This window comes from Equus quagga, chromosome 17 (assembly GCF_021613505.1).
Source record: "Equus quagga isolate Etosha38 chromosome 17, UCLA_HA_Equagga_1.0, whole genome shotgun sequence".
NCBI lineage: Eukaryota > Metazoa > Chordata > Mammalia > Perissodactyla > Equidae > Equus > Equus quagga.
Window position 1 is genome coordinate 8,800,226 of NC_060283.1, and position 14,588 is coordinate 8,814,813.

A 14,588-nucleotide genomic window follows, 5' to 3' on the forward strand; every position below is an offset into this window, starting at 1 on the left:
AAGTGCGTCCAGGGCCAGTATTAACCTGGTAATATCTTTGAACAGATAACTGGTAACCTGTGGCTGCTCCCTCTTGGTCTCACCCCATCACCTTGGCACTGCGCGTGCCTACAGGATCCAGATAGTTCTGGTAAGGAAGGATTGTAGAAATGATCTCTAAAATTAATGGACTTATGATTTACTGCCAACTTGGAGGAAATTGGAACTCAATCTAAGATTATGTTGACTTGAATGTGAGACCACACCTGCACACGTGTTCTAACATACATACCTGTTACATCTGTTTTATGCCTATTTTTTCATTTTATGTTCAGAGCGCTTACCACACTGCTTGGCAGTTACGACATGCTTAATAAATGGCTACTGAATTAAAGAAATTTTACTTCAAAGCTTTCGATAAGGATGTCAAACTGTTTTCAGCAGGTCTCTAGCATGAATTATTTTATAATTCCACCATCAATCAATGAGTTTCTGTTTAACTTCACTCTCACTAACCGTGACAAAGAGTACAGTTTAAGATGAATTTTCATTTGAGTTTCTATGTCTTTAATTTCTAGCGGGTTTGTACAATTTTCCCTAAATGTATTGTCCATGCCACTTTTTTCTCTTGAAAATGATATGTTCTGCTTTTTACCTATTTTCTATTGAAATGTTTATTATCTTTTTGGGTAGATACTGTGAGAATTCTACATATTAAAAGTACATTTTAAAAATTGTTTATTTTGTCATTTGCTTTTTCATTTTTGACATCATAATATTTTGAAATTTTATATATTCTTTGTTTAAACTTTGAATACAGAAACTTGCAAAGAAGAAAGTAACAATCACTTAAAAGTCCACCACTAAGGGGCTGGCCCCGTGGCCGAGTGGTTAGGTTTGCGCGCTCCGCTGCAGGCGGCCCAGTGTTTCGTTGGTTCGAATCCTGGGCATGCACATGGCACTGCTCATCAAACCACGCTGAGGCAGCGTCCCACATGCCACAACTAGAAGGACCCACAACGAAGAATACACAACTATGTACCAGGGGGGCTTTGGGGAGAAAAAGGAAAAAAATAAAGTCTTTAAAAAAAAAAAAGTCCACCACTAAAAGTTAATTGTTTTTAGCATTTTGGTGAATATTTTTCTATTTTTCTCTGATAAGCTGTTAGAGTTTTGCCCAACAGAGGATTTAAATGAGTAGTATTGAAATATGCTTGTCTTTAAATTTCTGGAGTTTGGTTTACTACTCAAAACTTTCTTAAGCCAAGATATCGTAGCCACATTTTCTAATGAAACCTATAGTTTTTTATTCTATTTAGCTTTTTATTAAAGTAGAATATTTTTTGATTTAGTGCATGAAGTCACATTATTAATCATTTATTTTTAAGTAGTTTTTAAATGTATTTGTTGCATAATCCTTTAATTTGCCTTGTGATTTAGGATCCCAAAATTATATGTTAAGTGTTACATTTACTATGTTCTGTTTCTGGACTTCCTTTGATATGTAAATGCATCTGCTATTACTGTTTTGACAATTGCAGCTATAATTCCAGCATATGCTGCCCCATACACTAGCTAGCCTCATCTCACTGCATAATCCTCTGTTTTGAAATCACCTTGTTTATCGTTAATTTCCCAGAGAAATTTCTATTTTTTAGATTCTTCCAAAAGTGTATAGTTTGTCCTTATGATTATATAAATAATTATGCCAATTAATTGAGGGAAAAATTGGTATTGTTAGTATTAATCAACTTTCCCATTGAGAAACATGCTAGTTATCTACAACTGTACAAATGTTCTAAGTTCTTTTAAAATATTATGGCTTTCTTCACATTTCTTCTTAGGATTAGTTATAGGTATTTTATACTTAGTAATTTACTACTGCAATTGGAAAAATCCATTTTTCCATTATATACTTTTATGCATGTATTTTACAAATTTTCCCTTATGAAGAATTATCTCATTTTTCCCCTTTATTTTGCTCTTGAGTCAGCAATTATTTCCTGGAATTCCTTAAAGTGGTGTCACTTTCATGCAAATATCTTCCTGCTTTGCTTTTAATGAGCTTTTTCTCCTGGTAAAAATATAATGAAACCAACAAACAAATTAACACAGAAATTGAAAAGACATGGAATAAGCATATATATCCAACATTCATTAGAGCAAGTTTACCCTTCAACAACCAGCTTTACCATAAACCATGAACCCTGCCCCAAGGATGTGAGTAAATCTTGTGAAGAATAAGACCCAACTCCCAGGGCAGGATCTGAGAAGGCAGCTTTAACAGTTTCTGCTGTTACTCCTGGACACCATGGTGTCAGAAAGAGGGGTTTTGGAAAAGGCAAAGGAAGTACAGAAAAGTTTTAGACTCCTTTCCCAATCTTTATCACTTTAAAAATCTCTGTTCTCAATAATTTCTTTCCCAGTGAAAACCAGATGGTCTGAATCTCACAGGCAACACAACATATTTCCCCTGAAATATGTTGTCATCTGTGGGAGGGGCTCTTGTCCTCTCCCTGACTTCCCTCAGATTCTTTAGTGACCAGGAAGTCCTCAGGTCTTGTGGTGTTTAATCTTATACGTCAACTTGGCTAGGCCAGAGTGCCCAGATGTTTAGTCAAATACCAGTCTAGATGTTTCTGTGGAGGCATTTTTTAGATGTTATTAGTATTTAAATCAGTACACTTAGAGTAAAGCACAAAGTTTTATCCTCCATAATGTGGAGGGCCTCATCCAATCAGTTGAAGGCCTTAAGGGAAAAAGACAGGTCCCCCAGGGGAAGAAGGAATCCTGCCTCCAAATTTTCCTTCAGACTGGAGAACTCTTCTCTTCCTTCATCTCTTCCCTGGGTCACCAAGCGACTGCCTGCTTGCAGATTTCAGACTTGCCAGCCCCCACAATACTGTGAGTCAATTCCTTAAAATAAATCTGTCTTGCTGTATATATGCACATCCTATTGGCTCTGTTTCTCTGGAGAATCAGAATCAGATTATACAGGCCTACAGGAACCAGCAGTCTCAGAGAGCTTGTCTGCACTCCCTGGGCTGAGGGCTGCCAGGGACAAGAGATGAGAATCCGGTATTTGGATCCGTGAATATTTGTGAAATAACTTCAGGGCTGTGTATGTTACACTGGGACACCTAATTTTGGCCTCTTCACCACTAAACCTACTGGTACAGGCTGGGCAGAGCAGATCTGTGTGATTTAGGGAGGCTTGAGGGATTCTGAGGTCACTGTGGGGGAGGAATGAAGCTGTAGCCAAACCAAAGGCACTGACCACATGGAACTAATCTGGGTCTAAACTTTCCTCTGGGAACAATGACCCTGAATGTTGTCTTTCCCTCCTCATCACAGAACTATTGTGCACAGCAACCCTAAGGGACAGCCAGGGCGTTTACTCACTTCTTTTCCACGTCCTGGATGGAGTCAGGCAGAGGCTGATTCCTGGTTTCAGGAAGGAGTCGGACAACAAGTCCAGCGAGGATGGGGAAGACTCCATAGATGATCCAGGGTAGGTGGGGGGAAGACACGGTTAGGATCATCAAGAGGGGAGCCAGGGTTGCTCCAATATTAGCAACAGTTCCAGTGACAGCTAAAGCTGTTGCTCTTGGGGTCAAAACAATAATAAAAAAAATCTAGTGAAAATCCAGCAATATAATCTATGATTTACTAGTTTGCTTTGTTATGGAAGACAACACATCAGTGTGTTTAGATGTGGAGATTGATGATATACTCTTGTTTTGGACATTTTCTCTCTTACTTTCTAGCAATTCTTTTCAATTTCACTTGTGTCTTGAGACAAAATTTGATGATTGAAGAAATACTGTTACCCATAGCATTTACACTTCATGTGATTCAGAAGATTTCAGGAGAAGAAACATTAAAGGACTTAATGCTTCGTAAAAAGTCAAAGTAGAAAGAATTTGGTTATAGTTTTTGTTGTTATAATTACTCTTATAATTAGTTACCTTTAATAACTAATTTGTCTTATTTTGGTTTCTCCAAGAGGTGTAAGTTATCTGGGAGAGGCCTGTTTTGATCCTGACAGAGCATCCATGAGCTTTGTACCTGATGACAGTGGGGATTAGTTCATTTGCATGGGCAACAGCACTGATGATAGCGGCAGAGGAAACTCCTACTCCCAAAGTGGCCAAAACCACACGCAGAGTCTGCATATCTGGAGAGAGGAAGACCAGTGAGACTCAGGAAACTGGAGCCGAAGACATCACCATCCCTCAAATTAAAAATGAAAAAGATCCTATTGGAAGTGTTTGCAAGTATTAAATATGGTGTAGAGAAACTGCACAGAATCAGTAAATGTGCATTGTCTAATCAGGTGAGAAATGTGATTTATCTATACATTATGACTTATGGTGAATAAAAGGACTGAGTTATTTTATCAACTCCTGTTGCATGTCTGAGATTTGCCAGAAATGGAGAAGGGAAAGTGAGTCCGGCAGGTGCTCTCTTGCATTAATTCTGTTCTGTGTCTCCTTTGCCTTTCACACAGAACAGAGGACTGTCACGTGTGCAATTGCTGAAGGGTGTAAGACTTATCCATGTCTTTGAGAGTTTAAAATCTAAGAACATGCACAATTTATATATGAGGCTAGTAACGCAGAAGAGAGTAACAAAAGAACAGAACTCCTATGTTAATGGATAAGCTGGAGAGTAGCTTTATCTAAAATAATGCTTCAATATTCAAGTATAGGGACCTCTATTAGGAAAACAACCTGAGTTTAGAAACCACTGAAGGGAAGTTCTAGAGAGTTAGTTTTCTATCCCTGACTTGCCCTGCCTGCCCTCAAAAGGCTTCATCAAGAACATTACTGCATTGGAGTGGGCACTGTTGTAAGGAAGAAAACTTGCATCATTGCTGACATTCATGATGAGGAGTGGAGCCCACCAATCTGGGATCTTGTAAAATATATATATATAAATATGCTGAGAGTTAGGTAAAGCATGGTGACCACCTGATTCCCTTTATTCATTACATATGATCATTCAATTTAGTAAAATAAATTCTAGGAGAAGCTCTTAACCGTATTGTGACTTGTTTCTGCTGTCAATTCTCTGCTTGAAGACAAGGAATTTTTGTCTGCTTGAGGTCAACAGGACATCCGTAAACCATAGCTACTGTTACGGAGATCTTACAGGAGACACATGAGTGGATATGTACAGATCAGAGAAGAAATTGTCACTAAAGCTGTAGAAATAAGCAAGAACCCAGACAGAGGAAGTCACAGTATTGTGTCCTCAAATGGGATACAATGACAAGGTCTAGACCCTCTGTGCTTGCTATATAAAGTGTGAATGGTCAAAGGTAAGTGATTAGTTGGTGTCCTAGAGAAACTTCAAGTAATCTGGCACCAATTTCCAGATACATCTCGAATGCAATGAAGACAACCATATACCTGAGCTGACCTTTACTCACCTTGGTTCTTTTCCCAGCAATTTCATGGCAGAAGCTGTGCTAACCCCCATATTGCTTTCAGGGAATCCTTAGAATACAATTATCCCTTTCCTTCAGGCTTCAGATCAGTGTGACCCATAGAAACCCAGAGGAATGCAGAGAAGCTATTTGTCACTCTGTGCTCTTTTCTCACCTTCGGGCACAAATATGATGGCTAGGATGGAGAGTCCCAGCAGGAACAGGAAAAGCATCTGGCTTACTCTACGGCCCAGGTGATTCAGTGCCAAAAGGGCAACATAATTGCTTGGAATTTTGACTGCACCAAAGAGAACCTGGAACAGGAAAATATTTTTCCCCAAGTGCTGGAGGTTGAGACTCAGGCCAAATAAAGGAATGAAGGTTGCAAATCTGTGGTGAAAGGAAGAGGAAATAGAGATGTCATAAGATTTAGATTCTCTGTCTTATAAATGATAATATTGAGCCATAAAACCAGGGATTAGTGTCAAGCATGATCTGATTTATAGAATATTTCTGTATTGATTATATTTTCTTATTTTCCATATTTTTGATGCTCTAGCACTTAGAGCCTTGATCCTGGAGAGTCCCCCTCTCCCTGGGCTAGCTAATTCCTAAAGATAATAAATGTCTCCACTGTGAGTGCACCTTTCATATACAAACCCTCAATCCAGAGCCCACACCCCCAACCATCTCCTTTATCAAACTCATACACCAAGCCAATATCCCCCCTCCCCTAAATCAACCCAGAGCCAGGTACTGAACAAACTACAGACCACCCCTATAACCAAGAGCCCACTAAAATTATTCAAACCATGCAATCCTAAACTTACTCAGGATACTTATCTTCCTCTCCCATTTCTTGTCACAAAAACTTCAATAAAATCTCTGGGCCATGCTCTTTATTTTCTTTTCTCTCCTTCACTCTGACTGACACCCGTGCTTCACTGAATGACCCTGCCTGGTGCTTTGTGCCTCCTCTATCCAGGGATCTGTGACTATAATCTTACTTCCTGACAATCATTTCTGAGTCTGTGTGTCTTACCATACCTGATTAAAACAAATATTGGGTATATTTTAAATGTAATTTTATTGCAAGTTAATGATTATAAATCATCATAAAATTATAGTCTGATATTGGAGGTTACAGTGGTTGCTAAGTTCTTCTGGGAGGTGGAAGGGTTTTTTCGTGGAGGATACATGAGGTGAGGTTCCATGGGTTTAGAGTTTTTCCTATATCCTGATCTGAGCGATGGTTATACATTTACATATGGAAATATTTATTGAACTGCACATATTTGAGCACTTGAGAGTTTGTAATTTTACCTCAATTAAAATAAAAAACAACAGGTGAAGAAACTTAAAGCTGAAGTCTGTACTGTGATTTTTCTCAACCTCATCTCCAGTGATGAGCCTGGTAGAATGATGTGATAGCAAAACTCCTCATTGTACAATTAGTTCTGTGTTAGTCTTTGTATAACTCTTTCACTATCTATAAAAATACCAACTATCTTTGAGGCTTTCTTATGTTTCATCTCAAATATATCCCCAAGTATGTCGTATCCTCTGAAATAACAAATAGAATTCTGTTTCTACTGTTTTAATGTCCCTCATGCACTGTGTGAAGCCTACCTCATGAAGGACAGTAAACAGATCCTTTTACGCAGGTTGGGTGTGCGGAACAAGTCAAACACAGAAGGTTTGTTCTGTGCTGTCTCCAGCTCCTCCTGCATGGTGTGTGTCAAAACCTTCAACAACAATAACAGCAAACTGTTCAGTTGTCACAAAACGATAGGCATTGTGAACCCGCAACAAAGGACAAGATAGATGACTTCCCTTTTTGTCCACTGGAAAAAATAGCCAGGGAGGATGAACACAATTAATGAGATGAAAAATTAAGTAGTAAGCATTAAAAATAGAGTAGACTATATGGAGAAGAGGATTAGTGAGATCAAAGATAGAAACATAGCAGCGATTCACATGGAACAAGAGAGAAAAATAAGATTTTAAATAAATGAAGAAATTCTTTGGGAGATATCTGTCTCAGTTAAGAAAAATAACATAAGGATTATAGGTATCCCAGAAGTAGAAGAGAGGAAGAAAGGGGCAGGGAGCTTATTCAAAGAAATAATAGCCAAGAAATTCACAAACCTGAGAAAGGACCTGGATGTGTAAGTACATAAAGCTAATAGAACTTCTAATTGCCTCAATGCCAAAAGACTTTCTCCAAGGCATGTAATATTAAAACTGTAAAATGTCAATGACAAAGAACAAATATCAAGGGCAGCAAGAGAGAAGACAATAACCTACAATAGAACCTCCATGAGACTTTTGGCAGATTTCTCAGCAGAAACCTTAAAGCCTAGGAGGCTGTGGAATGATGTATTCAAAATGCTGAAAGACAAAAACCATCAGCCAGGAATACTCTTTCCAGTGAAATTCTCCTTCAGATAAGATGGAGAAATATAAGTTTTCCCAGATAAACAAAAGCTGAGGAAGTTCATCACCACTATACCTTCCTTACAAGAAATGATGAAAGGAGCATCCTACCTGAAATAAAAAGACAAAGGTTTAAGAAGCTTTAAGAAGGGAGATAAATAGACAGAATCATAAAATTGCAGCTCTATATCAGAATAGGTTAGGAAACATTTATTTATAACATAATGACTAGAGGGAAAGAAAGTATCAAAAATAATATAGCTACTTCAATTTGGTTATAAACTCAAAACACAAGTGACAACAAATACGTAGAAGGGGAAGAGGAAAAGGATGGAACCTGAATAGAATAATAGAGATGAGAGGCTATCAGAAAAAAGACTATTTCATCTAGGAGATCTTTCATACAAACTTCATGGTACCCACAAAACAAAAAACCAGAGCAGAGTAACAAATCACAAGTAAAGAGAAAACTGAGAAAAACATCACAAAAGATCACTGAGCTAAAATGGCAGACAGAAATACAAGGAAAAAGAAAGAGTTGGAATACAAAACAATCAGAAAAAAACAGATAAAATGACAGCATTAAGCCCTTATATATTAATAATCACTCTAAATGTCAATGGATTGATATCCCCATCAAAAGACACAGAGTGGCTGGATGGGTTAAAAAACAAGACTGAAGAATATGCTGCCTCCAGGACACCTATCTCAGCTCTAAAGATAAACAGAGGCTCAGAGTGAAGGAATGGAGGATGATACTCCAATCAAACGGCAACCAAAAGAAAATAGGTGCATATGTCCTTATATCAGAGAAAATACACTTCAAGACAAAAAGATAAGAGACAAAGATGGAGATTATATAGTTATGAAAGGGGCATTCCATCAAGAAGAGGTAACACATTAATATATATGCACCTAACACAGGACTACCGTAGTATATAAACCAACTATTAACAGACCTACAGGGAGAAATTGAAAGCAACAGAATAATAGAAGGGGATCCTAACAACCCACTTCTGTGAATGGGTTGATCATCCAGACAGTCAACAAGAAAACATTGGCCTAAGTGAAACACTAAAATAGATGGACTTAATAGATATTTATAGAATATTCCATCCAAAACCAGCAGAATGCACATTTATCTCAAGTGCATGTGGGACATTCTCAAAGATAGACAATATGTTGGAAAACAAGGCAAGCCTCAATAAATTTAAGAAGATTGAAATCATATCAAGCATCTTTTCCAACCACAATGGTATGAAACTGGAAATCAACTACAAAAAATAGCTGGAAAAGTCACAAATATGTGGAGATCAAACAACATGCTACCGAACACTATTGGATCAATGAAGAAATCAAAGGAGAAATTAAAAAATACTAGAGACAAAGGAAAATGAAAGCACAACTTACCAAAACTTATGGATGCAGCAAAAATGATACTAAAAGGGAAATTAATAGCAATACAGGCCTACCTCAAGAAACAAAAAATCTCAAATAAACAATCTTACACTATACCTGAAAGAATTAGAAAAGAAGAACAAGCAAAACACAAAGTCAGTAGAGGGAATGAAATAAAAATAAGAGCAGAAATAAAGAAAATAGTGACTGAAAAGCAATCAACAGGATCCATGAAACAAAGACCTGATTCTTTGAGAAGATAAATAAAATTGATAAACTATTAGCCAGACACTAAGAAAAAAAGAGAGGAGACTCAAATGGATAAAATTTAGAAATGAAAGAGGAGAAATTAAAACGGACATCACAGAAATACAAAGGATTACAGACTACTATGAAAAGCTGTACACTAAAAAATTGGGTGACCTAGAATAAATGGATAAATTCTTAGAATCATACAGCCTCCCAAAACTGAATGAAGAAGAAATAGATAATCTGAATAGACAAATCACAAGTAGAGAGACTGAAATAGTAATCAGAAACTTCCCCAAAATCAAAAGTCCAGGACTAGATAGTTTCTCTGGTGAATTCTACCTAACAGTCAAAGAGGATTTAATACCTATCCTCAAACTCTTCCAAAAAATTGAAAAAGATGGGAAACTTCCAAACTCATTTTATGAGGCCAACATTAACTGATACCAAAACCAGACAAGGACAACATAAAAAAAGGAAATTGCAGACAATATTGCTGATGAATATAGATGCAAAAATCCTCAAGAAAATATTTGCAAATTGAATACAACAATACATTAAAAGGATCATACACCACGATTAAGTGGGACTTTTTCCAAGAATAGAGGGATGGTTCAACATCTGCAAATTAATCAATATGATACACCACACTTAGAAAACGAAGAATGAACATCACATGATCATCCCAATACATGCAGAGAAATCATTCAACAAGATTCAATATCCATTTATGATGAAAATTCTCAATAAAATGGTTATAGAAGGAAAGTACCTCCACATAATAAAGGCCATACATGACAAACACACTGTCAACATCACACTCAACGGTGAAAACCTGAACGTTATTCTTATGAGAACAGGAACAAGACAAGGACACACACTCGCCACTCTTATCCAACATAGCACTGAAAATTTTAGTCATAGCAATTAGGCCAGAAAAAGATATGAAAGGGGTCCAAATTGGAAAGGAAGAAGTAAAACTGTCACTATTTGCAGATGACATGTTTCTATAGACAGAAACCCCCAAATAATCCACAAAAAAGCTGCTGGAAATAATCAGTAAGTACAATAAAGCTGCAGGATACAAATCAACATACAAAAATCAGTTGCATCTATACACTAATAACAAACTTGCAGACAGACAAACCAAGGATACAATTCCACACAGAATTGCAGAAGTAAGAATAGAATATCTAAGAATAAATTTAACCAAGGCGGGGAAAGACCTATACACAGAAAGCTATAAGATGTTATTGAAAGAAATCAAAGGAGAAAGAAAAGAAAGTATTCCATGTTCATGGATTGGAAGAATAAATATAGTTAAAATGTCCATATTACATAAAGCAATCTACAGATTCGATGCAATCTCCATCAGAATTCCAATGTCATTCTTCATGCAAACAGAACAAAGAATCTTTAAATTTACGTGGAACTAACAAAAGACCCCAAATAAGCAAAGGAATCCTGAGAAGAAAGATCAAAGTTGGAGGTATCACACACCTTGAATTCAAAATATACTGCAAAGCTATGGAATCAATATGGTGGAGAAAGGAAAGTCTCCTCGATAAATTGTGTTTGGAAAACTGGGCAGCCACATGAAAAAGAATGAAAGTAGACCATTATCTTACACCACACACAAAACTTAACTCAAAATGGATTAAATATTTGAATGTAAGACCTGAAGTCATAAAACTTCTTGAATAAAACATAGGCAGTTCACTCTTCGACATCAGTTTTAGCAGTAGCTTTTGGAATATCATATCTACTCAGGCAGGGGAAAGAAAAGAAAAAATAAATAAATGAGACTACATCAGATTAAAAAGCTTCTGCATGGCAAAGGAAACCATCAACAAAACAAGAAGACAATCCAACATCTGAAAGAAAATATTTGCCAATCGTATAGCATACAAGGGGTTACTTTCCAAAATATATAAAAAACTCATACAGCCCAACCAAAAACTGAACAACCAAATCAAAAACTGGGTTTAGGGGCTAGCCTAGTGGTATAGCACTTAAGTTTGCACACTCCACTTTGGCAGCCCAGGGATCGCCGGGTCAGACCCCAGGCGTGGACCTACGCACCACTTAACAAGCCACATTGTGGCAGGCATCCCACATATACAGTAGAGGCAGATGGGCCCAGATGTTAGCTCAGGGCCAGTCTTCCTTAGCAAAAAAGAGAAGGATTAGCAGCAGATGTTAGCTCAGGGCTAATCTTCCTCAAAAATAAAAAACACAAAAAAACTGCATTTATTTGGTGCTGTCTCCAGCTCCTCCTGCATGGTGGACCTCAAAACCTTCAACAACAACAGCAAACTGTTTAGTTGTCACAAAACGGTCGACATTGTGAAGCCCCCAATAGAGGGCAAGATAGATAACTTACCTTTCTGTCCACTGGAAAATATAGCCATGGAAGATGCAATGACAGGTATAAAAGTGGTGTGAAAGGTAAATTAGGGAGTTAAGAGGGCCTGTGGCAAATTTTACAATGACAAGGACGTTTTAACATGAGACTCAATTTGGCTGCAGGACATCAAAATGGGTGTGTAGGTTAGAGATTTAGATCAGGAAGGGGACTAAATGAAGAATTGCTTGGATTATAGTTCAAAGCTTCATTTATACCAGAGGGGCATGAAAGGTCTGGCAACTGAGCTTGGTTCTCAGCTGGCTTCTCTTAATAGAAAAATAGGGTTTTTTTTTTTCAGGAAGGAGAGTAATTTTCTGAGAGCCTTTATTCTGGTTCTTCGGCCAGCCTCTTTCAGAGAAATCTTGGAATATGTTGTGCCTCCATGAATGAGATGCCTAAAATTAAATCTGAGGACAAATTTAGGGGAGATCTTGATGTTGTATGATTTATACCCAGACTCTACAACCCGGCATTATACAATGGCTCTGCCACATGCTAGTCATATGCCTTGTGGAAGGAAACAGGACATATCTAAATCTCAATCTCCTTGTTATTAAAAAGTTGAATAAGGATAAGAAGATGTGGCAACCTAGCAAACGGAGAAGATATTTGCAAATCATATGTCTGATAAGGAGTTAATATCTAAAATATATACAGAACTCATACACCTCAATAGCAAAAACCAAACTATATGATTAAAATGGGAAGAGGATACAAACAGACATTTTTCCAGAAGACATACAGAAGGCCAACAGGTACATGAAAAGGCGCTCAACATCACTAATCATCAAGGAAATGCAAATCAGAACTACGATGAGATATCACCTCACACCTGTTAGCATGGCTGTCCTCAAAAAGACAAGAAATAACAAGTGTTGGTGAGTATGTGGAGAAAAAGGAACCCTTGTGCACTATGGGTGGGAATGTAAATTAGTGCAGCCACTATGGGAAACAGTATGGAAGTTCCTCAAAAAATTAAAAATAGAACTTCCATATGATCCAGCATATGGATATGGGTATTTATCTGAAGAAAATGAAAACACTAACTTCAAAAGATACATACTCCCCTATGAGCATTGCATTAGTATTTACAACAGCCAAGACATGGGAACAACCTAAGTGTCCATCAATGGATGGATAAAGAAAATATGGTATGTATGCATATATAGATACAATGGAATATTATTTAGTGATAAAAAAATATCTTTCCATTTGAGATAACATGGATGGACTTTGAGGACATTATATTGAGTGAAACACAAGTCAGAAAGAGAAAGACAAATACCATGTGATCTCATTTATATGTAATCTAAAAAAAAAAAAATACTACAACACCAAGCTCATAGATACGAGGAACAGATTAGTGGTTGCCAGAGGTGGGTGTTGGGGGAGTGGGAAAAATGGATGAATGGAGTTAAAAGGTACAAACTTCCAGTTATAAAATATATAAGACATGGGGACATAGTCTACAACATGGTGACTATAGTTAATAATACTGTACTTTATATTTGAAAGTTGCTAAGAGATCTTAAAAGTTCTCATCACAAGAAAAATTAATTTTGTAGCTAGGTATGCTGACAGATAACTAGAATTATTGTGGTGATCATTTTACAATATTGACAAATATTGAATTGTTATATTGTACACTGAAACTAATATAATGTTATATGTCAATTATACCTCAAAAAAATAGAAGAAAATGTAACAGAATTAGGATCAAGAGAAGAAGAAGTAGGAGGAGAAAAAAATAATGCCTCTCTCACAAGGATTTCCAAGGCATGCATGAGGTCACAAATGTACATATGGAATTATGTCTAGCACAGATCAGGCAATTATTGATTTATTAATTAGTCAAGTAATATTAGCTCCAATCTCTTCTCATCTCTACGAATGAAACAATACCATGAAGCTCATTAGAGAAAATTCAACAATGAAGAGAATTCAGAGAAATGAAAGGCCACCCTTCCTGGACATCTGGGGGAATCAACAGATTGATATTGACATAACGTGGGGCAGCTTTAAGTTAGAACCGTCTGGAGCAGATGTGTTTGGCAATCCATCAGATGGAGATTTAAACAGGACTAAGACAACAAGTTTCCGAATTATCTTACAAAATAAAAGAAAATCAAATGATGGCTTCTTAGCTACTGATTCATGAATTTCAAGTTAAACCACATTTTAACTGCTACTCGTGTGTCATGCTTTCTTTCTTCTCCCTGGCACTGAGGTGATTGTCAGCTGCCATTCACCTTGATTATGCTTTTTTTTTTTTAATTTCAGCTGGTATCATTACTTTTGTATCTGCCTGGCCCCTGTAAGTATTTACGCTCTCCTTCGTGGATTGGGGCAATCTGGTAGGCAAAATACTAGGTATGTGCTTGGAATCAGATAACTCCTGAGAAGTTAGTTGGTCCAAAAGAATTTTATATAATTTAGGTACATATTGACACAGTAGAAGTGCCATCAAGTTCCACCTAAATTTCAAGGTTCACCCCCATCCTTTTTTTTTAACATAATCAAATGTTTTCCCCATCATATCAGGGACACTCATGCCATTGTGTAATTGCTTCATCTCTGGGGAAGACTTCATTTCTCTCCACCATCTTCACTAGGATCTAAATTCTCAAGAGCATTATTCGAAATCTTCTAAAGGACTTCTGCTCTTTTCTGGAACTATAAGAACTTCCA

General features: G+C 37.1%; 1 protein-coding gene across 1 annotated transcript in view; it reads right to left on the reverse strand.

The window, feature by feature from the left end:
- Nucleotides 1-1,013: 1,013 nt before the first annotated feature.
- The window catches only part of LOC124229525 (solute carrier family 22 member 9-like), a 29,645-nt gene continuing 16,070 nt past the window's right edge, over nt 1,014-14,588 (reverse strand). Inside the window, exons 6-10 of the mRNA XM_046644768.1 lie at nt 7,040-7,155; nt 5,586-5,800; nt 4,048-4,156; nt 3,382-3,585; nt 1,014-2,053 (exon numbers count right to left, since the gene is read on the reverse strand). Of these exons, the coding sequence (XP_046500724.1) occupies nt 1,993-2,053; nt 3,382-3,585; nt 4,048-4,156; nt 5,586-5,800; nt 7,040-7,155 (705 nt within the window). The 3' untranslated portion in view covers nt 1,014-1,992. The remainder of the gene's footprint in view (nt 2,054-3,381; nt 3,586-4,047; nt 4,157-5,585; nt 5,801-7,039; nt 7,156-14,588) is intronic.